Source organism: Bos indicus x Bos taurus, chromosome 12 (genome assembly GCF_003369695.1).
Source record: "Bos indicus x Bos taurus breed Angus x Brahman F1 hybrid chromosome 12, Bos_hybrid_MaternalHap_v2.0, whole genome shotgun sequence".
Lineage (NCBI taxonomy): Eukaryota > Metazoa > Chordata > Mammalia > Artiodactyla > Bovidae > Bos > Bos indicus x Bos taurus.
The window spans coordinates 16,136,110-16,162,328 of record NC_040087.1 but is presented as its reverse complement, the minus strand read 5'-3'; the positions used below and the strand labels follow the sequence as shown (position 1 = coordinate 16,162,328).

The following is a 26,219-nucleotide window of genomic DNA, read 5'->3' as shown; positions in this document are numbered from 1 at the left end:
CCATGAAATTAAAAGATGCTTACTCCTTGGAAGAAAAGTTACTACCAACCTAGATAGCATATGGAAAAGCAGAGACATGACTTTGCCAACAAAGGTCCGTCTAGTCAAGGCTGTGGTTTTTCCAGTAGTCATGTATGGATGTGAGAGTTGGACTGTGAAGAAAGCTGAGCACCGAAGAATTGATGCTTTTGAACTGTGGTGTTGGAGAAGACTCTTGAGAGTCCCTTGGACTGTAAGGAGATCCAACCAGTCCATTGTGAAGGAGATCAGCCCTGGGATTTCTTTGGAAGGAATGATGCTAAAGCTGAAACTCCAGTACTTTGGCCACCTCATGCGAAGAGTTGACTCCTTGGAAAAGACCCTGATGCTGGGAGGGATTGGGGGCAGGAGGAGAAGGGGATGACAGAGGATGAGATGGCTGGATGGCATCACTGACTCCATGGATGTGAGTTTGAGTGAACTCCGGGGGTTGGTGATGGACAGGGAGGCCTGGCGTGCTGCGATTCATGGGGTTGCAAAGAGTCGGACACAACTGAGCGACTGAACTGAACTGAACTAAACTGATCCTTATTCTTCTCACACTCTGGGTGCCAGGAAATATCCTTTCCAATTGTAGAAGCAGCTGGGGTGGAAATCCTCTCAGAAAGGACCCTGCACCCATGCAGTGTCCGTGGGCCATGAGGGCCCAATGGTGAGGGCGCTGCAGCTGCTTTTTTGAGCAAGTGGGACCCAGCGAAGGTGGAAGTAGTGGCCACGGATTAACTTGACCCTTTTTCTGCACATACAACCCTTTATATCCACATCTAAGGACTGGTTTTTTTTAACTTTTTACTATTCACTCATTTATTCATCTGTGCCAGTTGCAGTGTGCAGGATTTTTAGTTGCGGCATGTGAACTCTTAGTTGCAGCATGTGAGATCTAGTTCCCTGACCAGGGGTCGAACCTACCTAGGTCCCCTGCATTGGGAGTGAGGAATCTTAGCCACTTCCACCACCAGAAAAGTCTCTAGAGCTTTGCAGATGAAGCACATGGTGCTCATTATCTAGTAGGTGCTCAATAAATCACTGATGACTTGAACCAGCTGAAAAAAATTAGTTTGAAAGTCTTATTTAAATAATAGTGAATGTGACTATTATTTGTTTTCTTCCTCCCTTACCAAAAAAAACAAAAAACAAAAAACACTAATCTTCAGGTCTCACTGGAAGTATGAGCAAGACCTGTTGAATCCTTTGACCACCTACATATATATGTTTCCCAGCCACCATTTTCTGGTCAAATATATAGCAATTCTTATTGGTGGGAAAATAGAGATTTCCAAAACATGTTAGAAAAAGTGGTTAGGTAGTAAAAATGGGCTGGCACTCTTGATTTGTGGAGGTATGGATTTCTGAGCGGAGAAGGCAATGGCACCCCACTCAAGTACTCTTGCCTGGAAAATCCCATGGACAGAGGAGCCTGGAAGGCGGCAGTCCATGGGGTTGCCAAGAGTCGGACATGACTGAGCGACTTCACTTTGACTTTTCACTTTCATGCATTGGAGAGGGAAATGGCAACCCACTCCAGTGTTTTTGCCTGGAGAATCCCAGGGACAGGGGAGCCTGGTGGGCTGCTGTCTATGGGGTTGCACAGAGTCGGACACGACTGAAGTGACTCAGCAGCAGCAGCAGCAGGATTTCTGAGATTAATTGCACTGGGAACATTTGCACTGCTGGCCTAGCCAAAGGAATCCTATTTAAAGATTAGAAGTGCTTAACTAAGCACATCTTGGAGAAAATAGAAAGAAGAATCAATTTTCTGTCATTAATCTTTATATCATCTCCCCCTACTCAATGTAATGAAAACAACAAATAAAAATAATCAGAGATCCTCAACTGACATTCAGTCAACTGGAAGCATCACTGTGTCAAGAATTTTAAAAAAGAAGTTGGAAAATATGTTTAAAATCTGTTTAAAAAAACAAACCATAGGACTCCCCTGGTGGTCCGGTGGCTGACTTTTCCTCCCAGGTGGCACTAATGGTTAAGAATCCCCCTGCCAGCGAAGGAGGTGCGAGAGACTCGGATTCCATCTCTGGGTCAGGAAGATCCCCTGAAGTAAGGAGTAGCAGCCCCCTCCAGTATTCTGGTCTGGAAAATTCCACGGACAAGGAGGCTGGTGGGCTACCTTCCATGGGGTTGCAGAGTCAGACACAACGGAGCACGCATGCGTGAAGTGCGAGCAGTCCATTGCAGGCAGCAGGAGCTCCATCCCTGGTTGGGGAGCAAAGATCCGCATAACTTGTGACCAGAAAACCAAACATAAATAGCAGAAGCAATAGTCTGACAAATTCAACAAAGACTTTAAAAGTGACTTAAATGAAAAAAAAAAAATCTTGAAAAAACAAAAACCCAAAACATAACTCTCTTGAAGGCAGATATGGAACAGAAGTGAGGACTGGGCTGGGGCTGAGGAGCCACATACTGATGTTAAAAGTAAGAGCTACCCTTTTCTGAGCCCCAACTCTTGCCAGGTCCCATATTAGGGATCTTAGCAGTCCTATATCGAGTGGAGGAGCTTTGGGCCTCTCACCTTTTCCTGGCCTTTTTTGAAGGATGGACTCTGAATCTCGGCTTTGGGACAGGAGAGAATCGACTCCTTTCCCCCCACCAGCCCTGCTGCATAGCAGCTGCCCAAGTGGTGGTGTCTGCTGGCTAGAACAACTCTGCACACATATGTGGCTTTCCAACCAAGCATCAGCCCTCGCTGCCAGAAAGTGGGAGGAGAGAGAGGTTGGGGAGGGATGGATCATTACCAGAGGAGGGTGGTTGGGCTGTGGAGCACCTGCTCACCACAGGACACTTGTCTGCCCTTTGTGAGCAAGCCAGAAGGGATCTGGCCCCCGAGCCTGCAGGCAGCAGGGCCCTGGGGGTGGGGGACCACCTGGAATGCTCATTGCAACTGCCCCAGCCAGGGCTGGAGAAAGCCCCGGAAGGTGAAGCTTCCCCACCCCCACCTCTGCTATCTCAGTGACAGTGAGTGACCCAATGGAGAACCTTCAGATGTCATTCATGGAGTGTTGTAAGAAGGGCAGTATATGTAAGTCAGATTATCAAGAGTCCAGGCTCAGGGTGTAGGATGACAGGTGTATGAAAAAACCCAAAGCACTGCCTCTATGGGCAGGTTATGGTTAAACTGGTTAAACAGTGACATCAGTGAGTGACCTCTGACCAGGAGATGTCACACACTCCTTAAATTCTAAGCAGCGGACTTCCCTGGTGGTTCAGTGGTGAAGAGTCCGCCTGCCAATGCAGGAGACATGGGTTCGATCTCTGATCTGGGAAGATCCCCATGCTGTGGAGCAACTAAGCCCGTGTGCCATATAGTTGTATATATTAAAATAATTTCATCTCATCAGGTTTCATTAGAAATAACATTTTAGTTTTAATTGCACTTTAAAGTTATGCCATACATGAAACAATTCTATGCCTTTCTAAAATTGTTTGTTATATCATAATGCCCTTTTACCTTCCTCTTCAGTTCAGTTCAGTCGCTCAGTCGTGTCCGACTCTTTGAGACCCCATGAATTGCAGCACGCCAGGCCTCCCTGTCCATCACCAACTCCCGGAATCCTCAAGTTCTACTGTATGCATATGTTGCTTTGCAATGTAATTTTGTACTTTATTTTCTTGCCGGACCATTACTGAAAGCCTAATGAATGCTGACACGGGCCTATGGATTCAGGCTTTACGAGATGGTGGTCAAGATAATTGAAAGATGGTACCAATTTTCTAAGAGCCTGGGTAATGAATTCAAACAACTAAATATAGTATTGGAATTAATCCTTTATTCTCCAAAGCAATCCGCAATTAAGACAGTTGGCACTGGACAAATTTCCATAGAAATGCACAAATATTGAGAACCTGGCTGCATGACTTTGAATCCATATAGGCTCAAGCCCCACCAATGACTAAGACCAATTGTAAGATGAATCCTTTTTGCAAAGGATTTTAACATTTTTCTTTTTAGACTAAACATGCTCTGAAAGAAATTTTCTAGATCTTTTTCGAAATCCTCAAAGACTTTTTTACTAATCCTTCTCAAAAAAATATTCTGAGAAGATTCCCTAACAATCACAAACGTTCATAAGGAGCTAGGATTACAAAGAGGATTCATGTGAGAAGACATCTCCACACAGAAACTGTGCTCTTAAAGACATGAATGATTGTATATGTCAACTTTAATGGTTTTTAAAGTGGGATTCATACATCACTGTAGGATTCATCAATTCAGGATTTAGAGATATTCTTTTTTCAGGAACATGATCGAAAACAATGTTGCTTTCCTTTACTTTCCTATAGCAGGAAGAGGAACAGACATAAAATATAACAGGAAGCTGTGTTACTCCAAAAACATCGTAGGATCGGATGATGCGAAAGCCTTCACCGAACATTGGACCATGACACCACTCGCATTGTGATGTGCTGCAATGAAGGAAACATGACTGTCTACTAGAGGAAAGACATTTTGCTTGAGGCTATGTCAGACTCAAAGCAGTATGAAACATGGCCTTTCCCATTATTGATCTTACCCTCTCTCTGAGGATTTGACATACACAAGTGAAAAATAAAATGCTAAAAAAAATCTGTACAAAATAATCCTAATTTTCTAGAATAGGAAAGTATAGCTTTAGAGTAAGAAAACACCCTAAGGACAATTCCCACAAAATGTGTATAAAATAATCCTAATTTTCTAAAACAGGAAAGTATAGCTGCTCCTATATGTGACCCCAGGGAATTTTTCTGTATTTTCCAAATTTTTTATAATACATACATATCTTATTTATCACTCAAAATAAATATATATGTTGTTTTAAAGACAAAGGGACTATTATAACCTAGTGTAGGATTAGTAGCCACATGCATATATTCCGTGTCTGTGAGGTCCATATATATTCCACAGTCCATGGAGTCAGAGTCAGACATGACTGAGCACACACGCACGCAGGCATATTTCTAAAGGCTCACAGTTCAGTTCAGTTGCTCAGTCGTGTCCAACTTTTTGTGACCCCATGAATCGCAGCACACCAGGCCTCCCTGTCCATCACAAACTCCTGGAGTGCACTCAGACTCACATCCATCGAGTCAGTGATGCCATCCAGCCATCTCATCCTCTGTCGTCCCCTTCTCCTCCTGCCCCCAATCCCTCCCAGCATCAGAGTCTTTTCCAAGGAGTCAACTCTTCGCATGAGGTGGCCAAAGTACTGGAGTTACAGCTTTAGCATCATTCCTTCCAAAGAAATCCCAGGGCTGATCTCCTTCAGAATGGACTGGTTGGATCTCCCTGCAGTCCAAGGGACTCCCAAGAGTCTTCTCCAACACCACAGTTCAAAAACATCAATTCTTCGGCGCTCAGCCTTCTTCACAGTCCAACTCTCATATCCATACATGACCACAGGAAAAACCACAGTCTTGACTAGATGGACCTTTGTTAGCAAAGTAATGTCTCTGCTTTTGCATATGCTGTCCAGGTTGGTCATAACTTTCCTTCCAAGGAGTAAGCGTCTTTTAATTTCATGGCTGCAGTCACCATCTGCAGTGATTTTGGAGCCCAAAAAAATAAAGTCTGACACTGTTTCCCCATCTATTTCCCATGAAGTGATGGGACCAGATGCCATGATCTTCGTTTTCTGAATGTTGAGCTTTAAGCCAACTTTTTCACTCTCCACTTTCACTTTCATCAAGAGGCTTTTGAGTTCCTCTTCACTTTCTGCCATAAGGGTGGTTTCTTCTGCATATCTGAGGTTATTGATATTTCTCCCGTCAATCTTGATTCCAGCTTGTGCTTCTTCCAGTCCAGTGTTTCTCATGATGTACTCTGCATATAAGTTAAATAAGCAGGGTGACAATATACAGCCTTGATGTACTCCTTTTCCTATTTGGAACCAGTCTGTTGTTCCATGTCCAGTTCTAACTATTGCTTCCTGACCTGCATACAGATTTCTCAAGAGGCAGGTCAGGTAGTCTGGTATTCCCATCTCTTTCAGAATTTTCCACAGTTTATTGTGATCCACACAGTCCAAGGCTTTGGCATAGTCAATGAAGCAGAAATAGATGTTTTTCTGGAACTCTTTTGCTTTTTCCATGATCCAGCAGATGTTGGCAATTTGATCTCTGGTTCCTCTGCCTTTTCTAAAACAAGCTTGAACATCAGGAAGTTCACAGTTCACGTATTGCTGAAGCCTGGCTTGGAGAATTTTGAGCATTACTTTACTAGCGTATGAGATGAGTGCAACTGTGCGGTAGTTTAAGCATTCTTTGGCATTGCCTTTCTTTGGGATTGGAATGAGTGCTCGCTTCGGCAGCACATATACTAAAATTGGAATGAAAACTGACCTTTTCCAGACAGGTCAGTTAAAAAAAGACACCGGCTCATTAGTACTTTTAACAGTAGCACATGAACAGACTATTCACAGAAGTAGAAATTTGAACGTCCAAGAACCTCCAAAAAAATAAAATTTCATTAGTAATTGGGGAATACAAAACAAAATAACAAAGGAATGTGTTCAGTCGTGTCTGAGTCTTGTGACCCCACGGACTGTAGCCCACCAGGCTCCTCTGTCCATGGAATTTTCCAGACAAGGATATGGAGCAGGTTGCCATTTCCTCCTCCAGGGGATCTTCCCAACCCAGGGATTTGAACCCAAGTCTCCTGCATTGGCAGGTGGATTCTTTACTATTGAGTCACCAGGAAAGCCTCGTGGTTCACAGAAGAGACTTAACTAAAACTGTATAGAAGTTGCCAGCTCCATCTCTGCAATCCGTCCTTCACCTTAGATTTAAGTAATAGCTTGAGAGTATTAGAAGATCGGCTGAATATATTATTATGCCAGAAAAGCCAGAGGAACAATCTAAAGAATTGCATGTGTGGTGTGGTGTGGTGTGAGGTGTGTGTGTTGTAACTATAAAACTATCATCTGGCCCTATAATAAACTGTATTTTAAAAGCTTAAAAGTGTGTCTTGGTAAAAAGGACTTCAGAATTTGCTCACCATTTTAGTAACTTCTGGATTTCCTCTGGGATCACATTATAATATTTATGTAGATTATTCTTTAGAAAGAACAAAGCTGCAATTTGAGTAAGATGTTGTGGATCATTCATAGAGTTCTCTTTCCAAAAAATAGGATTAGTGAAATTATTCTCAAATAGGATTTTTTTCAGGTTAAGCTTTAAAATTCCATGTGGAAAGCTAGTCAGTTCGTTTCCATCAACCATCAATTTTTCAAGTGATCTGCAAACAAAGGAAACCATATTTTAAAAGGAAAAAGTGGACATCTGTCCCTGTGCGCCCCAAAATTGGTATAAAATTTAGTAGTAATAAAATATGAGTGTCAAGTATTTCCTTAAAATCCAGAGATTTAACTTAAAAAGCAACCAACCGATATATTACGCAAATTAGCGCATTTGTGTAAAGGGTAGCGTTAAAGCACATGTTTTGTGCAACAAGTCATCACTGTGGAAAAAGAAAGAATCACAAACATAGCAGAGTGAATGTTATACTACATAACGTATAATATAATAGGGATACAAAGAAAATTTATTTTCATAGACAAATTAAACATCAACACATGCATTTTGTTTCATTCAGGGGAGAAGTCTCAACTATTAGTTGAGGCAGAAATGGGGGGGGGAGACAGACCATTGTGTTAGGTGAAGCTTTTTATAAAATATTAAGGAAAAAATGTGTTTATGAATTTTAGGGAAGGAAAGATAGCCAGTAATAGACTTGGAAAATTCAGTGGAGTTCCAAAATTAACAAGGGAGAAAAAAAAAAGAGAGAACAAATAGCATCTTGAAAAAAAAAATCTCCAAAAAAAAAGAAAGAGATATGAAAAGGAGAAAGTGAAGAGACAGTAAATACAATGTTAAACAGAAGGCAAAAAATTAAATATATCAGCCATAACAAATATGAACAGGCTGAATTCTTCTATGAAAATATGAAAATTGTTACACAGGAAATTAAATAATTGGTCAAAATATTAGAAAAGCAGAAATAAAATTATCAAATTTTACTAAAGATAATAATGCTCCTTAGAAATCAACTAAAATCTAGTAAAAGGCATTCAGAGATAAGATAATATTTACATAGTTTGATTTTAAATGAATGTAAAGAAGTAAATAACTGTATTTTGCTCTATCCTTAAGGGGCATATGTCTTGTGGGTACTCACTACTTGCAAAGTACCTGAGTTTCTGGATATCATTTGGAATAAAAGCAATACTATTGTAGGAAATATCAAGTTCCTCAAGATAACGCAAGCAAAATAGCCTTTAATAGAAAGAGAAAATGAATTGTAAAAATGTTTATATGCTTATCATTACTGGATATAAATCATTTCATTCCTCAGTAGGTGGAAGTACAGAGATAAATCATATATTTTTAAGATCTTGAAACTTATACAAATAGGCTTTTGTTTGCATTATAGATGGTATAATTACAATAATTTTCCTAAAATAATTCATCTATCCCTTAAGACTAATTAGAAATGTTTGGAGTGGATAAAGCCCCACCTAGAAAAAAAACCACCTGAGAAATTCCTTGTACTCAGCGGTGTCTGACTCTCTGAGACCCCATGGACTGTAGCCCGCCGGGCTCCTCTGTCCATAGGGTTCTTCAGGCAAGAATACTGGAGTGGGTTGCCATTTCCAAGGGATGTTCCTGACCAGGGATCAGATGTCCTGTCCCCGGCATCTCCTGCATTGGCAAGCAGATTCTTTACCACTGCGCCACCTGAGAATATGCTGAGAAATTCTTAACAATATTTTAAAATATATATTTTATTGGTTGCTGTATTAGTTTCTAGGACTGACGGAACAAATTCTCACAGTCTGGGTGGGCTTAAAACAACAGAAATTTATTCTCTCACAGTACAGGAGGCCGGAAGTCCGAAATCACGGTATCAGCAGAGTGGGTTCCTCTGGAGGCTCTGAGGAAGAAGCTGTCCCTTGCCCCTCTCCTAGCTTCTGGGGGCTGCCAGCAGTCCTTGGTGTTCCTTGGTTTGTGAGGCATAACTCCAGTCTCCATCTCTGTCTTCATGTGGTCTTCTTATGAGGACACCATTTATTGGATTTAGAGCCCCCTCAAATCCCACCCTAATCAAGTATGACTTCTTGTTAACCAGTTCCATCTGCAAAGATCCTATTTCCATATAAGGTCTCATTCTAAGGTTCTGCACGGAGATGAACTTTTGAGGGACACCTTCCAACCCAGTGCAGTCTCATTAAGACTTTCCTAGGGAAATATCCTTGATTTTTCCTTCCATTAAGCGAAGTATGGTGCTCAGTTGCTTCAATCGTTTTCGACTCTTGAAACCCCACGGACTGTAACCCACCAGGCTCCTCTGTCCATGGGATTTCCCAGGCAAGAATATGGGAGTGGGTTGCCATTTTCTTCTCCAATTAAGTGAAGTACTTAAAAGTAAGAACCAAAGAATACGAAGACTAAGGCAGAGAGCCCTGTCTGGGGGAGAGAAGTGGGAGTTGCTTTTTGAAGACTGGAATGGAAAGGCTGAGTATGACATTCACCAAAATCCCTAGTAATTATCCCCTCTTTGTGAATGCTGTTATCAAATACCTTCCTGTTTTCCATAAAGATGAAAAGTTACTTGCATGATTATTAACTAAAGCACCATGAACAGAATATTTCATAACTTCCTACTATTTTTGTGTGGATTGTAATGGTCCTCATGATCTGTCCCCAGGCTACTCGTCCAGTTCACCCTATATTCACATATAGGCCAGGATTTGTTTGCTAAAATTCCCTGAATTAGCCCAGTTCTCACATATCTCCAGTTCCCCAAAATTTGACCCTTTGATAAATAGCTTCCTTTTTTTAAGTCTTGACTTGGAAGTCAACTCTTCCAAGGAACTCTTCCTGAATTTTTCAGACTAGGTGAGCAGCCTCTTCTGTGCTTCTCTGTTTACCTCTATCAGAGAATTTGTCACGCTATATGACAAATGCCTGTCTCCTAAACAGTGACATTCTGCAGGCCAAGGATTCAATTTTACATTTCAATGTATCTAACGCTTTGCATGCTGCCAAGCACATCAAAAGTATTTAGGAAATCACAACTGAACGAAAAGCATGGTGGTTATTGTTCAGTTGTGACCCCACAGACTGCAGACACCAATCACTGTCTCCCAGAGTTTGCTCAAGCTCATGTCCATTGAGTCAGTGATGCCATCCAACCGTCTCATCCTCTGTCACCTCCTTCTCCTCCTGCCGTCAATCTTTCACAGCATCAGGGTCTTTTCCAACGAGTCGACTCTTCACATCAGGTGGCCAATGTATCAGAGCTTCCGCATCAGTCCATTCAATGAATATTCTGGACTGACTTCCTTTAGGATTGACTGGTTGGATCTCCTTGCAGTCCAAGGGACTCTCAAGAGTCTTCTCCAGCATCATAGTTCGAAAGGTGTGGTGATCCTGGTTAATTTTAAATCATTTGCTCTGAGAAATGAATGAGATCAAATAGAAAAGCAAAAAAAAAAAAGGATAAACAAACCTTTTCAGTTTAATGTTCATCTTAGACTTTTTCACCTCTGGAAAGAAAATATTAACACTGTCTGTTCCAATTTTTTATTTATTTAAAATTATGTTATTTCACTTTTTTACCTCAGGAAGTTTCTAGAATCATTTTGTCTTCCTTTATTTCTTTAGTACAGGCAAACTAGTCTGATTCCAGGCTTTCATCTTTGATGATATATTCTTGTTGATTGTGATGTTTAATTGGGCTTGTAGGCAGCACCGAGAAAGCTAAGAAACTTTATAGGCTCTAGAGATGAAATTTATCTCATTTATATAGGATTTTAGAGAGCAATCTGTTTTAGAGAGCGATCTGTTTTAGAGAGCAATCTGTTTAAAAATCCTCAGTTTGGTCTGACAATCTATACCCTACTAGTAAAAAATCTATCACAATTTTTAGGATGTATAGAATGTTTTACATTTATTTCATTGTTTTATTTATCAGCACATCATTGAGCAATGAGCTATTTAAACCAGACCCCTGGTGATGGCTCTGAAGATTGTGCCAGCATTAATAATTGCATGTAATAACATCACACTACCATGGAAATACAACTTATTTATTGAGAGCCTATCATATGTTCATGGCAATTTAGGATGATCTTAGTGCTCACTGGACCACTGCATTACTATTATTTACAGATTTTTAAAAATGGAAGCTATAAGAATATTAATAGTTTATCCAAGTTAGTATGAAATCAAACATACCACTCAGTTCTTCAGATATATGGGCATAAAGTAATTCAATCCCTATCTTTAATCAATGGCAATATGGGAAAATAAATTTGTTCATTTTCAGAATCAGCTCTTACTTCAGGTATGAAGTAAGTATGTTCACAAGCATGTTCTTAGGTTCTTTATTTCAAACAGCTTCTCTCTCCCAAAGAACATGCTGGCTAATCAAATCAAACTGTATCAGAAAAGCAAGGCAAAAATTTCAGTCTGTCAGTTAAAAGTGGTAATTTTCTATGTCATTTTTCTCCTGTTATTCACTGAGAAAAAAATTAAGATTTTTTTTTTAACCTTTGTTACAGTCACGCCTGCATAACTTCAGAGGGTGAGTTGTGTGTACATATGTGTGTATGTACACACAGAAACAATTATAGACATGTGTGTACACACAGATTAATATACTTCAGTTACTTATCTCTGTCCACTGAGAGTATCTACAAGCAATATCATTCCAGTAGCAACTGGACTATCCAGCACCCAGCTCTTGCTTTTGAAATACCATCCTCCAATTAAAAAGGAAATAGGATTTCCTAAGAGAAATGGCTGATTCTCATATCAAGGCAGGGCAAGGCACTACAATTTATGTTACTGTGGAGATATAGAGGAGTTAAACAAAAATAAAACCCATAATGCAATATCTTTACTCCCTTAGAATTGATTCTTTCTTTTTTAATACATTTTATGTGTGTTTAATACATTTTATATGTATACAAGTATTTTTACACAGTAATGATATAATTTTTACATACTTTTTAATTTTTTAAATGACCGAATAGTTTTACAATGTATGAATATAGATCTTGTTGGATTGTTAATTGCAAACAATGCCAGATGAACAATTTTATAAACAAATTTTGATGTACATTCTTAATTACTATAAGAACCCTCTTTTGCAAAACATTATTCAACTCTTTAGGAGTCCCTGTGCTCTTAACTTGTTGCCCTTAACTTACATTCAGTTTGTTAAAATCTAACTAGAAGAAATACCTTGTTTTGGCATTTGGTTAGGGTTTTGGTTCAAAACTTTCGTTAGGAGTTAAACAGTTACCAGTCCATATGTGGAAAAAAAAAAATCCATCTCTTTTATATCCATATGTCAACATTCTTATTGGAGTTTAAAGTATCTGAGATATCATACAGGTAGATTCTTAGTTTATAGATTAGGAAATTGAGGTCTAGAATGGTTAAGTGATTTTCTCCAGATCAAATAGAAAATTCTCAATTATAAGGCTAGAATTCTTAATTCCAAGTTCAGAGTTCTTTCCATATCCAAAGAGGCTCCCCAGGGATAGGTATAAAGTTCTCACCTGAGCTTCTTTAGATGACTTCATCCATACTCAGACAACGCATGTCTAGATGTGCATTTACCACCCCCACATTAATTGCCATCAATGTAGCTTATAGGTTTTTGGTTTTTTTTAAACAAGATAAAAAGAATCAAGTCAGCTAATGGGAGCAGAAGAAGAATTATCAAATGGCTCAAAAGTAGCTAGCTGCTTTCAAAAGGGAGATTGATCCTTTTCTAAATTATAAATTCTTTATTTTCTCTGTTTATAATCTCAGACTATCAACCTTACCCGGGTGGAAGAGTGGTAATCAAATTAAAGGCAACATTCAAAGATTTAAGGAGCTTAAGTTGTTGAATTGTAGACGGGATTTCTTTGATAGGATTATTTCTCAGATTCAGTATTTGTAAATGTTTGAGACAATATATCTAAGGAATAGAAAAGAGAAATAAACATGAGTAGGACAATAAACCCTTTGAACTAAAGCAGAAAAATCAGTAGCTTACACTCATTTTTCTCAATATATCACATATCTCAATAGGTACCTTTGCTAAGTCTTCAAAATAACTAACCCTCCTCATTCATATCTATGATCTGGTAAGATAGTGTAACTACTATACTTATATATCCTTGACTTAAGGATGTTCCTTTTCTAAATGGGGAAATCATCCTGTTTAATCAATCTCGTGGTTTTGTAAGAAGCAACTATGCAAAGAATGAGGAATGTAAGAGATACCTGTGTGATATATCTTCTCCTATACTTTCATTTTTAACCTCTTTGTTTCTTTCACTCTATCTCCTTTAGACAGAATATCACTGGGGCTTGTTTTTTTAAATCCAGTCTGACACACTGTAGTTTTTGACTGGGGTGTTTGAATGTACTCACATTTAATGTTACTATTGACATGGTTGGGTTTACATCACAGTTTAACTCACAGTGTTCTATATGTCTTGTCATTTTTGCTCCTCCTCTGCTGTCTTTGTCTGCATCAACTGAATATTTTATAGTACAGCATTTTAATTACTTTAATGATTTTTTTCCCACTATATTCTCCCCAGTTACTAGTGATTGCTCTAAGGCTTGTAATATCCACCTTGACTTATCAGAATCTACTTCAGATTTACACTAACTTAATTCCAGTGAGATATGGAAATGTTACTAAATAGCTCTATTCCCTCTTCCTTTTTTGTACTATAATTGTTATACATACTACATTCGTATATGTTACAGACCTGCATTATTTAATTACCACTGTATGTGATTTTGTGGCTAAGAGAAGAAAGGAGACCAAGTAAATATTTATACGGTTTGTTACATTTACCATTTTTGCTTTTACTTTTTTCTATCCTAAACTATTGCAGTAGGCTCTGTCCTCTGCCAGCATCTACCACCTTGAATTTTCCATGAAACTTGTAATAAATCCAGTTACCACATTTATGCCAGCCTCTGGTCTTCTATTCATTTCTTTTACACTAAGCATCATTTAACTTGGCATCATTTGCCTGCCCCTAGTAAAGCACTTCCAAGTCTGGATATTGCCATTTTCAATGGAATATTTTATCTATAGCTATACAGCACGGATTTGCCTTTTAATGGCAAGTTCTACTTATTTCTATCACTTTAAAAATGAGCACTTTATATTTTACAACAGAAAATCTCCCATACAGTTATATGTTTTAGTGGTTAAAGTAGTCTTTGACAGATCCATATGTCTCACATATAACTGTTTAGAAGAAAGGTTAAAATTAACATGAAGAACTAAGATCCCTACACTCCTCAGGAATTCTTGTCAATTTGTCTTAGTCAAATTAAGCAAACTAGTGTGACATACTCAAAAAGAAAAAATAACTCTTCTAGCAAAAATAAAAACACAGTTGTTGTTGAGTCTCTAAGTCCTGGCCAACTCTGCGACTCCATGGACTGCAGCAAGCCAGGTCTCCCTGTCCTTCACGGCCTCCCGGAGTTTGCTCACACTCATGTCCATTGAGTTGGTGATGCTGCCTAACCATCTCATCCATGGGACACAGTGAAGAGTTCTGACAAAATGTGGTCTCCTGGAGGAGGGAATGGCAGACCACTCCAGTATTCTTGCCATGAGAACCCCATGAACAGGATGAAAAGGCAAAACACAATATTATAGAGAAATTATGAAAATGTGTGTTTTCAATACTGCATATTTGAAACAGAAAGCAAGTCAGTTTGCTGGAAATCAATTCGCTTTAAAAGTCAATATTCTGGAAATCAATTCACAAAACAACAAAACACCCCATGACCAATTAAACAATGACTAAAGACACAGAAAACATAATCTGTCCTGAGCTTCCCTGGTGGCTCAGATGGTGAAGAATCTGCCAGCAATGCAGGAGACCTGAATTTGATCCCTGGATCACGAAGACCCCCTGGAGAAAGGAATGGCTATAATTGTCCTCATTAGTCATAATGACTTATTTATATAAAATGACACTGAATTACCTCTTCCCATATCTGATTATCCTTGATATGTTTTACTGAGCAGAATATCCTATTTCAGCCTACGATAATTAATACTTGTTACAACATCATATTACCTGGTCACTAAAGATTGTCTTTAAAACTTCCAATTAACATAGATAAGGTATATCTTAGATTTTATTCAGAATCAGGAAAAAAATAATTTTACATGCATTGTTTAATTATGAGAACATATTTGAGAACCAGACTGTAACACAATCTTTTGAGGATTGTGTCATTCGGACAGCCTAAGAAAAATGTACTATACTTTTGGTATTTTTGAAAGTAAGTCTTTTGGGATGCAATCCAAAATACATTTACTCTACAGTAACTCCAGGGTACCATAATTGTCTATTTTAAACTAATAATTATTATAAATAGTAAGAAATTATGACAATCTATACAATAATAAAATGGACTTACTTCTGTGGGGAAGTAACAGATGTTATTATATGATAAATTAAGATATATCAACTGGAAAGCCAAAGGTGTTAGATCTGGACAATTTAGGAGAAAAAAGCCCTAGAAGAAAGTGACAAGAGAAAAAGTTATTTACCATGCACAAAATATTTTATACAAGAGTTTAAAAAGATGAGCACATAATCTAAATGACAATGTTTGATATAATAGCAAGCCTAGAATAATCTTCCATTCATTTACTTTAGCCTTTCATGATAATAATTTCTTAAATATGTAAATAAACAAAATAGAAAAACTACCAAGTATTTATGCATGTAATAAATACAGTGTCATATGTGTGACAGGCATTATTTCAACTGATAACAAGCAAACTCTTATTGACTGTCCACTACATGCTGAAATAAATAAATATATTTTATATTTAATTCTCTCTTTTTTTTTTTTTTTATGTGCCCCAGGCATGAAATAGCTCTGGCCACCAATCCAGGCATCAAGCTAGGATGAACAAAGGACTAGACATCTGCTTTGCCCCTGACTGATATAAGAGCAACCAACCAGGTGCCTCTTTGCCCATTGCCAGGGAGTTATTTAATTCTCTTTACCCTCTATTTTTCATGTCTCTACTTCTACTTCTCTGTTATCTTTTTATTAATCTAACATCTATCTAAGATTTTTAACTGCCTAAATATGCTAGTTTCTGACTTAGGAAGATGTATCCCTTAATTTGGACTAAAATTTTTCCATTTTATCACAGTTGTATTTATTGGGAAAATACTGTTCTTATTATTTCATTATTTTCTATTTTAATGTCTGAGAAAATGTGATTTCTCCTTAAGTTTTGAATTTGGTGTTCAGAGTTTCTTTTTTTCTTAATCATATCATGGATTTAGCAATTTTATTAATTAATTAACAAAGTGTATTGATCCATAGTTTTCTTGTGGTGTCTTCATCTTCCTATGATATCTGGGTTATACTGATAGCATAAAATGTGTTCTGGATTGTGATATTTTTACTTAGTAAAAAATACATTTAGTCATCTGAAAGACCAAAATATATTTCTTATATATAGTTCGACTTCGTCCATGGTTCCTGGCTACCAGCTCCCGGAACCCTTGGAATTTCCTAGACAATAAGAGCAATGTGAACATTTTTTGCCATAATAGTTATTTCCTTATCTTCAGTTCCTGAAGTTGCTTCAGAGCCATAAAAGCAAAATGGGTGTCTTGTTATTCATAACAAACCCCTTTATAGCACAACTGTCCTTATGTAAATGCAGTAAATTTTGAAAAGCTCCTAAGAATGGAGACTGGTTATCAGAGGAACCCACCATGTGATTAGAAGGTTAGAACTTTCAATCCCCTCACCTCTGAAGAGGGGGATGATTAAAGACTAAGCTCAATCACCAATGGTCAAAAATTTAATCAATTATACCCATAAATGAAGCCTCCGTAAAACCAGAAGAACAGGGTGTGGAACATTCCAGGCTGGTGAACACATGGAGATCTGGGAAGAGCAGCACCTGAAGAGAGTGTGGAACCTCTGAACCCTTTCTTCATATCTTCCCCAATGTATCTCTTCATCTGGCTGTTGATTCATATCCTTTAATATCCTTTGTAATAAACCAGTAATCAAGTAAGTAAATCGCTTTTCTGAGTTCTGTGAGCCACTCTAGGAAATTAATGGAAGCCAAGAAGCGGGTTGTGAGAATTTCTGATTTACGGCCTGTCAGTCACAAGTATGGGGCTTCCCAGTGGCACTAGTGGTAAAGAATCTGCCTGCCGGTCAGGAGACGTAAGAGCCGAGGGTTCAGTCCCTGGGTTGGGAAGATCCCCTTGAGGAGGAAATGGCAAATCACTCCAGTATTATTGCCTGGAAAATCCCATGGACAGGGGAGTCTGGTAGGCTACAGTTCATGGGGTTGCATAAAGTCCAACATGACTGAAGCAATTTAGCATGGACATGGTCAGAAGTATAGGTAACACCTTATGATTGGCATCCTGAGTTGGAGGGGGTCCTTGGAACCTCCAATCTGTAGATGGTTGGTCAGAATCGCAGGTCAACATCCTGGGCTTGTGATTGATGTTCGAAGTGGAGGGCGGTCTTGTGGGACTGAGCACTTTCCCTGTGGAACCCAATGTTATCTCTGGATAGACACTGTCAGAATTGAGTTGAATTGTAGAACACCCAGCTGGTGTTCAAGAATTGTTTTGTGGCATGGAATTCCCCTATTCAGCAGTGGAATTGGATTGTGTCCCTATCTCTTTTATTTTCTGGAAGTTTTAGGGAAGTATAGATGTTCATTTTCCTTTAAACAATTAGCAAAATCCACCCATGAAGCCAGTCAGTCCTGCATTCTTCTTTGTTTGGTAGTTTTGTTATTTATTAAATCTATTTACTTTTTAGGGGTCTGCTCAGATTTCTAGTTGTCGTTGAGTCAGTTTTGTTAATTTGTGATTTTCTAGAAAATGTTTCATTTCATCCAGGATATTTAATTTGCAGGCATATAACTGTTCCTACTGTTCTCTTATAATCCCATTTACTTCTGTGTTTACTTATAATCCCATTTACTGAAGCCAGTAGTAACTTTTCCATTTGCATTCCTGATTTTATTTATTTGTCCCTTCTGCCTTTCTTTTTAAGTCTAGCTAAAGGTCAACTTTGTTGATCTTTTCAAAGAACTAACTTTTGGTTTCTTTGATTCTCTTGCTTTCCTTTCCTATTTCATTTATCTCCATTCTAATCTTTGTTATTCCCTTCTGCTAATTTTGGGTTTAGTTTGCTCTTTTATTCAAGTTCCTTAAAGTACAAAGTTAGGTTATTGATTTGAGATCTTTCTTTTCCACATATCTATTCCCCACACATACCAGTGTATCTCCCAACATCAATATCTCACATACCAGTATGTTTTGTTATAATCAACGGACTAATGATGCTATTGCTCAGTAGCTAAGTCATGTCCAACTCTTTGTAACCCTATGGACTGCGGCATGCCAGGCTTTCCTTTCCTTCACTATCTCCGGAATTTTGCTCAAACTCATGTCCATTGAGTCGGTGATGCCATCCAACCATCTCATCCTCTGTCGTCCCCTTCTCCTCCTGCCCTCAATCTTTCCCAGCATCAGGGTCTTTTCCAATGAATCAGCTCTTTGCGTCAGGTAGCCAAAGTATGAGAGCTTCAGCATCAGTCCTTCTAGTGAATATTCAGGGTTGATTTCTTTTAGGGCTGACTGGTTTGATCTCTTTGCAGTCCAAGGGACTTTCAAGAGTCTTCTCCAGCATCACAGTTTGAAAGCATCCATTCTTCAGCTCTCAGCTTTCTTTATGGTCCACCTTTCAAATCCATATATGACTACTGGAAAAATCATAGGTTTGACTATACAAATCTTTGGCAGTAAAGTGATGTCTCTTCTTTTAATACACTATATGGGCTAGTCACAGCTTATTTTTCAAGGGCAAGTGTCTTTTAATTTTGTGGCTGCAGTCACAGTCTACAGTGATTTTGGAGAAATCAAGAAAATGAAATCTGTCACTGTTTCCACTTCTTCCCCTTCTATTTGCCATGAAGTGATGGGACCAGATGCCATGGTCTTTGTTTTTTGAATGTTAAGTTTCAAGCCAGTTTTTTCACTCTCCTTTTTCACCCTCATCAAGAGGCTGTTTATTTCCTCTTCACCCTCTGCTATTAGGGTGGTATCATTTGCAGATTGTTGATATTTCTCTTGGCAATCTTGATTCCAGCTTGTGATTCATCCAGTCCAGCAATGTGCATGATGTACTCTGCATAGAAGTTAAATAAGCAAGGTGACAATATACAAGGAGCCTTAATGTACTCCTTTCCCAATTTTGAACTAGTTCCTGGTTCTAACTAACCATTGCTTCTTGTGCTGCATACAGGTTTCTCAGGAGGCAGGTTAGGTGGTCTGGTATTCCCATCTCTTGAAGAATTTTCCAGTTTGTTGTGATCCACACGGTCAAAGGCTTTAGCGTAGTCAATGAAGCAGAAGTTTTTTCTTGGAATTCTCTTGCTTTTTCTATGATCCAACAGTTTGATCTCTGGTTCCTCAACTTTTTCTAAATCCAGCTTGTTCATCTGGAAGTTCTCGGTTTATGTACTGTTGAAGCCTAGCTTGAAGAATTTTGAACATTACTAACATTAGCACATCATTATCAACCTAAATCCAAAATTTATGTCAGAGTCCAAACTTTGTGTCATAGATTCTATGGGTCTTGACAGGTGTATAATGAAATGTGTCCATTATGATAATATTAAATCATACAGGATAATTTCACTTCCCTAAAAAACCCCTTTGCTCCTGCTGTTCATGCTTCCCTCCCTCCCCCCAAAACCATTACAAGCACTGACAGCGTTACTGTCACCATGGTTTTGCCTTTCTAGAATTTTGCTGTTGTTGCTATTCCTCGTTCACTCCATTACTACCTCCTTGGCATTCAATTAATTTTTTGTAATCTGTCATGTTGATTCCTTTCTCATGCTCTTTTGTGTATATTTTATAGACAGCTTCTTAGGAATGGTTACCATAAAAATTAAATTGGCACCCTAAGTTTAAATCATCTAGTTTGGATTGATACCAAGTTAACTTCCAGAGAACACAAAACTGTTCTTACTATACAACTCCATTGCCCCAACCACTTCATGTTATTCCTTCAATACCATGGAGAGTAACCTAAGTTAGGAAACCTAAAGAAAAAATACCTGACAATACAACAGGAAATTGCCATTAAAAGTATCCAGCATACCTTAAGATTAAGTGCATTTCTTCCATGGATTTGACAGTTTATTATGGCCAGGTTGGTCATGGCTACTATTGTTTCATAGCGTGTTGCCACAACAGTCTTGAAACCTTCACCTTGTATGACAGGTGCCACGGTGGGTTCTATTTTTTTAGATTTAATGCTACCTAAATAAACAAAACAAAACAAAACGTGAAACATAAATGCGTCATCACTTAGAATGAAACTTAAAAGGTATTTTTGTATTGTAACAATTGTTGCTATTGTTGTTTAGTCACTAAATCATGTCAGACTTGTTTGTGATCTCCAGGCTCCCCTGTCCATGGGATTTCCCAGGCAAAAATACTGGAAAGGGTTGCCATTTCCTTCAACAGAGTATCTTCCCAACCCAGGGACTGCCGGCATCTCCTGCATCTCTTGCATTACAGGTAGATTCTTTAACACTGAGCCACCATGGAAGCTTCTATGACAGCAGTGAAAAGTGAAGGTGTTAGTCACTCAGTTGTGTCTGACTCTTAGGAACCCATGGACTGTAGCCTGCAGATCCCTCAGTCCATGGAGTTCTCCAGGCAAGCACATGGAACAAGTAGCCATTCCCTTTTCAGGGGATCTTCTTGACCCAGGGATCAAACCTGGGTCTCCTAGATTCTTTACCATCTGAGCCACCAGAAAAGCCCAGTAAGTCAACAGAAGTAGGTTACCTAGATACATCCTTTGGAAGAGATTCCTTTTAATCTTCAAACCTCATGTTAGAAATTCCCTACAACCTTCATCCACCCAACCTCAGTTGGTTCTACTGGCCAAACTTTTTAATATTAGATAGCGCAGATGTCTTTCAAAAAGAAAACCATAAGCTACTAGATTTCTACCTCAATAATTTAGATTCCATCAGACTTTTGTACTATATATAAAAATATCTGATTTTACAATGAATTACAGAAACAACTTCTTGCTTCACAAAATGAAGAAAGGGCATCATATAAATATATCTCAGATAGAGACCACATCCCAAGGAGCAATCTTGCTTTTTTCCTTAGTATCACCTTGACACATGATTCCAATACCCTATGTAACTCGGTTTGAAGACCTCACACAGGGAAAGGAAAATAAAAACCTAAACAACTCAGGAGTAGCCACACAGCAACCACCTGCATTTACTTTATCATGATCCTTGTGGGTTTCACCTTTCCTCAAGAATGGTCTACTCAAGGGATTTCCCTGGCGGTCCAGTGTTTAAGACTCTGAACTTCAAATTCAGGGGGTGAGGGAGTGGTGGTTCAGTCCCTGGCTGGAAAACTAAGATCCCACATGCAGCTTGGCCAAAAATAAATAAATAGAACTATCTTTTTTTTTAAGTCTTATTTAAGCAGACAGCCAGGAGTGGCAGGAAGATATTTTGAAATATATTTTACATTCCCAGCCATTCTTGCTGTATTACTTGTGCCAACAAATGTTATCATCTCAGCAGCTCTTATATTATGCTTCAGTGAAAAGAAATGGGGCATGCTAGACCAGAGACAACAATGTTCAGTTGTTAATTTCTAAAATAGACCCACTTCAGATCAACAGATGTGAAAGTTAGCCACAGAATGAAGACGTATGATGTGATACAGAGATTCCTTGTCTTGTGGGAGGGACTAGAGCGACAGGAATGGAAAATGAGTGAAGACATTAGTCTGCGGCCTGCTTTCTGTCCACCCACACTCATAGCTAAGCTTACACAGTTGGTTTTTGATTGAAAGGTAGGGAGATGGAGGCGGCAGAGGTGGTTAGAAATTCCCTGACAGATCTCTGAAGGATCTGAGGATGCTAAAACTCACCTGGAACTTTCAAAGAGGGAAACATCAGAGAGGAATAAACTCTGTAAGTTAGAGACGCTAACCTGATTTGTTCAGGCCTATGATATCGAGGGGCTTCTCAGTGGTTCAGTGGTAAAGAATTTGCCTGCAATGCAGGAAATGCAGGAGATGAGGGTTCAATTCCTGGGTCAGAAAGATCCCCTGGAGAAGGGAATAGCAACCCGCTCCAGTATTCTTGCCTGCAGAATCCCATAGATAGGAGCCTGGTGGGCTACAGTCCATGAGGTTGCAAAGAGTCGGACACAGCTTAGCGACTAAGCACACACACCCACGTGACATGGAGGACACCCAGAAGGTAATTTATGTCACAGACAGGGACAGGAGTGGCTAGAAGGCTAGTGTGCGCAGACAGCCCTGTGGTTGCTACAGTTAATGATATTACACACAAATATTTGAAACTACATCTGAACGTTGCTGAGAGAGTAAAGTTTAAAATTTTCATCACAAGAAAAAATTGTGAAGTGATGGGTATTAACTAAATTTATTGTGGTAATCATTTTACCATATATTCATGTATCAAATCAGTGTGCTGTTCCCTTTAAATGTATACAGAGTTACATGTGAATTATATCTCAATACAACTGAGGAAAAAAGAAAGTTTTATGGTTGGAGTGTTCTTCTGTGTAAAGTGTGAGATTGAAAAGTGTTAGCCACTCAGTTGTGTCTGACTCTCTGAGATCTCAAGGACTACAGCCCGCCAGGCTCCACTGTCCATGGGATTTCCCAGGCAAGAATACTGGGCTGGGGAGCCATGCCCTTCTCCAGGGGATCTTCCCAACCCAAGGATCAAACCTGGGTCTCCTGCATTACAGATTCTCTACTATCTGAGCCACCATCTCCTACTAAACCCATCCATTGAATCACTAATTTGTTATGTTATGCTTCCTGTTCTAAAATTTTATGTGATTATTTTTAAAAACAAAAATTTTTGTTCTCTGATAAAATTCTCCAACTATTTTTTTTCAACATAGTAATCACAATTATTTTAAAATCCTTGTTTGAAAATTCTAGTATCTGAACATGCGATTCTCATCCTATTACCTATTTCTTTCTACTGGTTTTCAGACATTTTATCCTGTTTCTAGGATGTTGAAAAAAATTGTGATTTTACAATTTAAAGCTGGACATTCTGGATAACAACTTTAAAGGGTCTGGACAATATCATCTGTCTCTAGGTTTTCTTTGACTGGACAGGAAGTATCACTGTGATTTATCAAGGATTGGTTTTGAGTTTTGTAGGGGATAACCTATTTTAGTTTTGTCCTTTCTCCTCAAACACCATTCTTATTGCCAAGGCATGGGTCCTCTGGGTCTTCAGCTGAAAGCTTACCAAAGCCCTTGCACTTCAACAGAACTTGAAAACTTTATGAATTGTCTCCTGTGCAACTGGTAAAATTCATGCTCACTTAGCGTCTCAGCCGATGTTTCCTGCTGTGTTCCTTAGTGCGTTGTCCAGCGCAAGCCCAGTTTAGAGACACCCAACACCCTTAACACCTGTGGGTCCGTTTCTACTGCTTACTCTTTCTGCCAGTTCCCATTCATTTTGTCTTTCTTTGTGTACCTGAAAACTGTGAACTGTTAACTACACACTATTTGTGAAATTGCTTATAGAAATAATGTGAGGTGTAGGATGAAGTAATCTTTCTTTAAACACGATTTTTCATTTGTTTCTGCTCAGTAACTAAGGTCAAAGCATTTAAAACAGTGCTGGCACATGGCAAGGAGCTGTCATGATGCCGTATCAGTCTTCCCCACTCAGATTAAGAATACTCTAGCTTTTATGATCCCAACATCAGTACAAAGTTGGGTTTATAGTCAGCACTTTAAACACAGTAGCTGGGGACTTCTGTAGCAGTCCAGTGGTACAGACTGTGTTCCAAATACAGGGGGCCCAGATTCCATCCCTGGTCAGGGGACTAGATTCCGCATGCTGTAACTGAAGATCCTGCATGCTGCACCCAAGACCCGGCACAGCCAAATAAATTAAAAAAAAAAAAAAAAGTTGCTGAGTAAATAGTTTAAGGACTGATAATGAGGTGTGACATATATGTGAATCACACACATATACACAAATGCACAAAATCACAAATACTTCCATGGCGAGAGAATCATACATATAATTTTTTAAAGAACAATATAAACCTTCTATTTACCTTCATGTAGGCTCAGCATGCTTTGCTTTGGGACAGTTTCTATATGTTCGTGTTCTGTTACACGGCTTTCTAGAAAAAAAATTAAAATAGGACCATGGTTAGATGTGCATGAAATTTCATGTTGAGGATGTTAGGACATTATTATAATTGTTCATCTTTTAATGAATTGAGGTTACCCATGGAAAAAAATGCACCCAGGAAGGCATCCATCTGCACTGGCATTCTGCTTCTAGAGTTCATCAAAACCACCTTACAGAGGCCCATTCATTCCTACTGCTCCTTTTTATGAGCTTCTGTCCATCTAGTCAAGGCTATGGTTTTTCCCGTGGTCATGTATGGATGTGAGAGTTGGACTGTGAAGAAGGCTGAGCACCGAAGAATTGATGCTTTTGAACTGTGGTGTTGGAGAAGACTCTTGTGAGTCCCTTGGACTGCAAGGAGATCCAATCAGTCCATTCTGAAGGAGATCAGCCCTGGGATTTCTTTGGAGGGAATGATGCTGAAGTTGAAACTCCAGTACTTTGGCCACCTCATGCAAAGAGTTGACTCATTGGAAAAGACTCTGATGCTGGGAGGGATTGGGGGCAGGAGGAGAAGGGGACGACAGAGGATGAGATGGCTGGATGGCATCACCGACTCGACGGACGTGAGTCTGAGTGAACTCCGGGAGTTGGTGATGGACAGGGAGGCCTGGCGTGCTGTGACTCATGGGGTCGCAAAGAGTCGGACACGACTGAGCGACGGAACTGAACTGACCCTTTGAAAGGCTTGATCTGGTTCCCATCACCACCGTCGGGGGTGGAGCTTCCAGTCTGTCCTTGCCAGACCGGCAAGGTCAGGATTCCTGTCACTGCATTCTGCCCCATCTATTAAACATACAGGCGAAAAGGAATCCCGTCATTCTATCCTGCAAACCCAAGCGGGAACCACCATGTGCTGGGATGCACCTCTGCCTTTGCTCTACTTGACCCCATTATTACAGACCATCTCCAGACTGGATTTACCTATCACAGACTGTCTTAGAGGTTTCCTCGGTAAAACTGGTGACGGTATGAGCATGGGACCTGGGAAATCAGTAATATTGAGTGTCACCGTTCGGCTGCGTACACGGTCAGACCACTGACGGGCTTTCACAGGCGTCCTCGGTACAGGGATCGGCACTGTTGCGCTTAAACGAAACAGGGGCTGCTTAAAAGTATAGATGTTGCTCTCTTGTAAAAAGTGGTCGGAGTGAACCTCCTTGAGCTTGGGACTAGGCGCTGAAGGAGTGGCACTTGGAACTCTGGAGAACTCCGAAGAGAGAATCAGAATGTCTTTTAAAATGCTGGCGTAAATGTTTTGTATTTTTAATGGCCCTTCTGATTTCTCTGGACCTTCCATTTTGCTTATTTCTTTCCCAAAAACCCGAGCTGAAGCTGAACGACACCTGGGGAAAAATATGGAACCAGTAGCAGTCTCTGGAATGTGCCAATAGACTTGCTTAGAAGATTTTCTAGTTGTTGAAATAGTCATCACTCTTTGTTGTACATGATGATCAAGGAAGAGGTTTTGAATACTGACAGGGGTTTGTGCTCGATCCCTTGGAACGACAGGAAAACTAGTTTTATCTCTTTCAAATGAAGTGGTTTTTTCTTGAACGAAGTGTACATGTGGTAGGCTAGTTTCACCAGTCCCGACTAAACCAGAAAAAGAAAAAAGAAAGCAGAATTAGATTATGTTTATCAAGGTGTCAGGAGCAAAACTATTAATGTATTAGCATTCATAGCTTTTTTAATCCACTCACCCTCCCTCACCTTCTTAAAATGTTTCTGTAATACTCACTCAATTATCAGGACTTTTGTTTAGCTAACAGGGATAAAGTTTGAGTGAATAACTGGAGAACTAAAAAGGCTAAACTGTGTTAGAGTATGGAGCTATTCTTAGAAGAATAGAATGGATGGAGAACAGCATGACATAAAGGGAGATT

General features: G+C 39.3%; 1 protein-coding gene and 1 non-coding gene across 5 annotated transcripts in view; both read right to left on the bottom strand.

The window, feature by feature from the left end:
- Window positions 1–3,804: 3,804 nt before the first annotated feature.
- LRRC63 (leucine rich repeat containing 63) overlaps window positions 3,805–26,219 on the bottom strand; it is a 34,487-nt gene continuing 12,072 nt past the window's right edge. For 2 of the 4 annotated variants that reach the window (XM_027557214.1, XM_027557215.1), the window contains 8 exons: window positions 25,258–25,929; window positions 24,254–24,322; window positions 20,248–20,408; window positions 15,493–15,591; window positions 12,870–13,006; window positions 8,221–8,304; window positions 7,028–7,267; window positions 3,805–4,461 (listed from right to left, as the gene is read on the bottom strand). In XM_027557214.1, coding sequence (XP_027413015.1) covers window positions 4,218–4,461; window positions 7,028–7,267; window positions 8,221–8,304; window positions 12,870–13,006; window positions 15,493–15,591; window positions 20,248–20,408; window positions 24,254–24,322; window positions 25,258–25,929 — 1,706 coding nt within the window. In that variant the 3' untranslated portion in view covers window positions 3,805–4,217. Of the gene's footprint in view, window positions 4,462–6,320; window positions 6,479–7,027; window positions 7,268–8,220; window positions 8,305–12,869; window positions 13,007–15,492; window positions 15,592–20,247; window positions 20,409–24,253; window positions 24,323–25,257; window positions 25,930–26,219 lie in introns of those variants that run through there. The other 2 variants (XM_027557217.1, XM_027557216.1) reach the window with 2 other exon arrangements.
- LOC113902638 lies at window positions 15,935–16,074 on the bottom strand. The gene has a single exon (XR_003513897.1). It is a non-coding gene; the product is annotated as a small nucleolar RNA SNORA48 (small nucleolar RNA).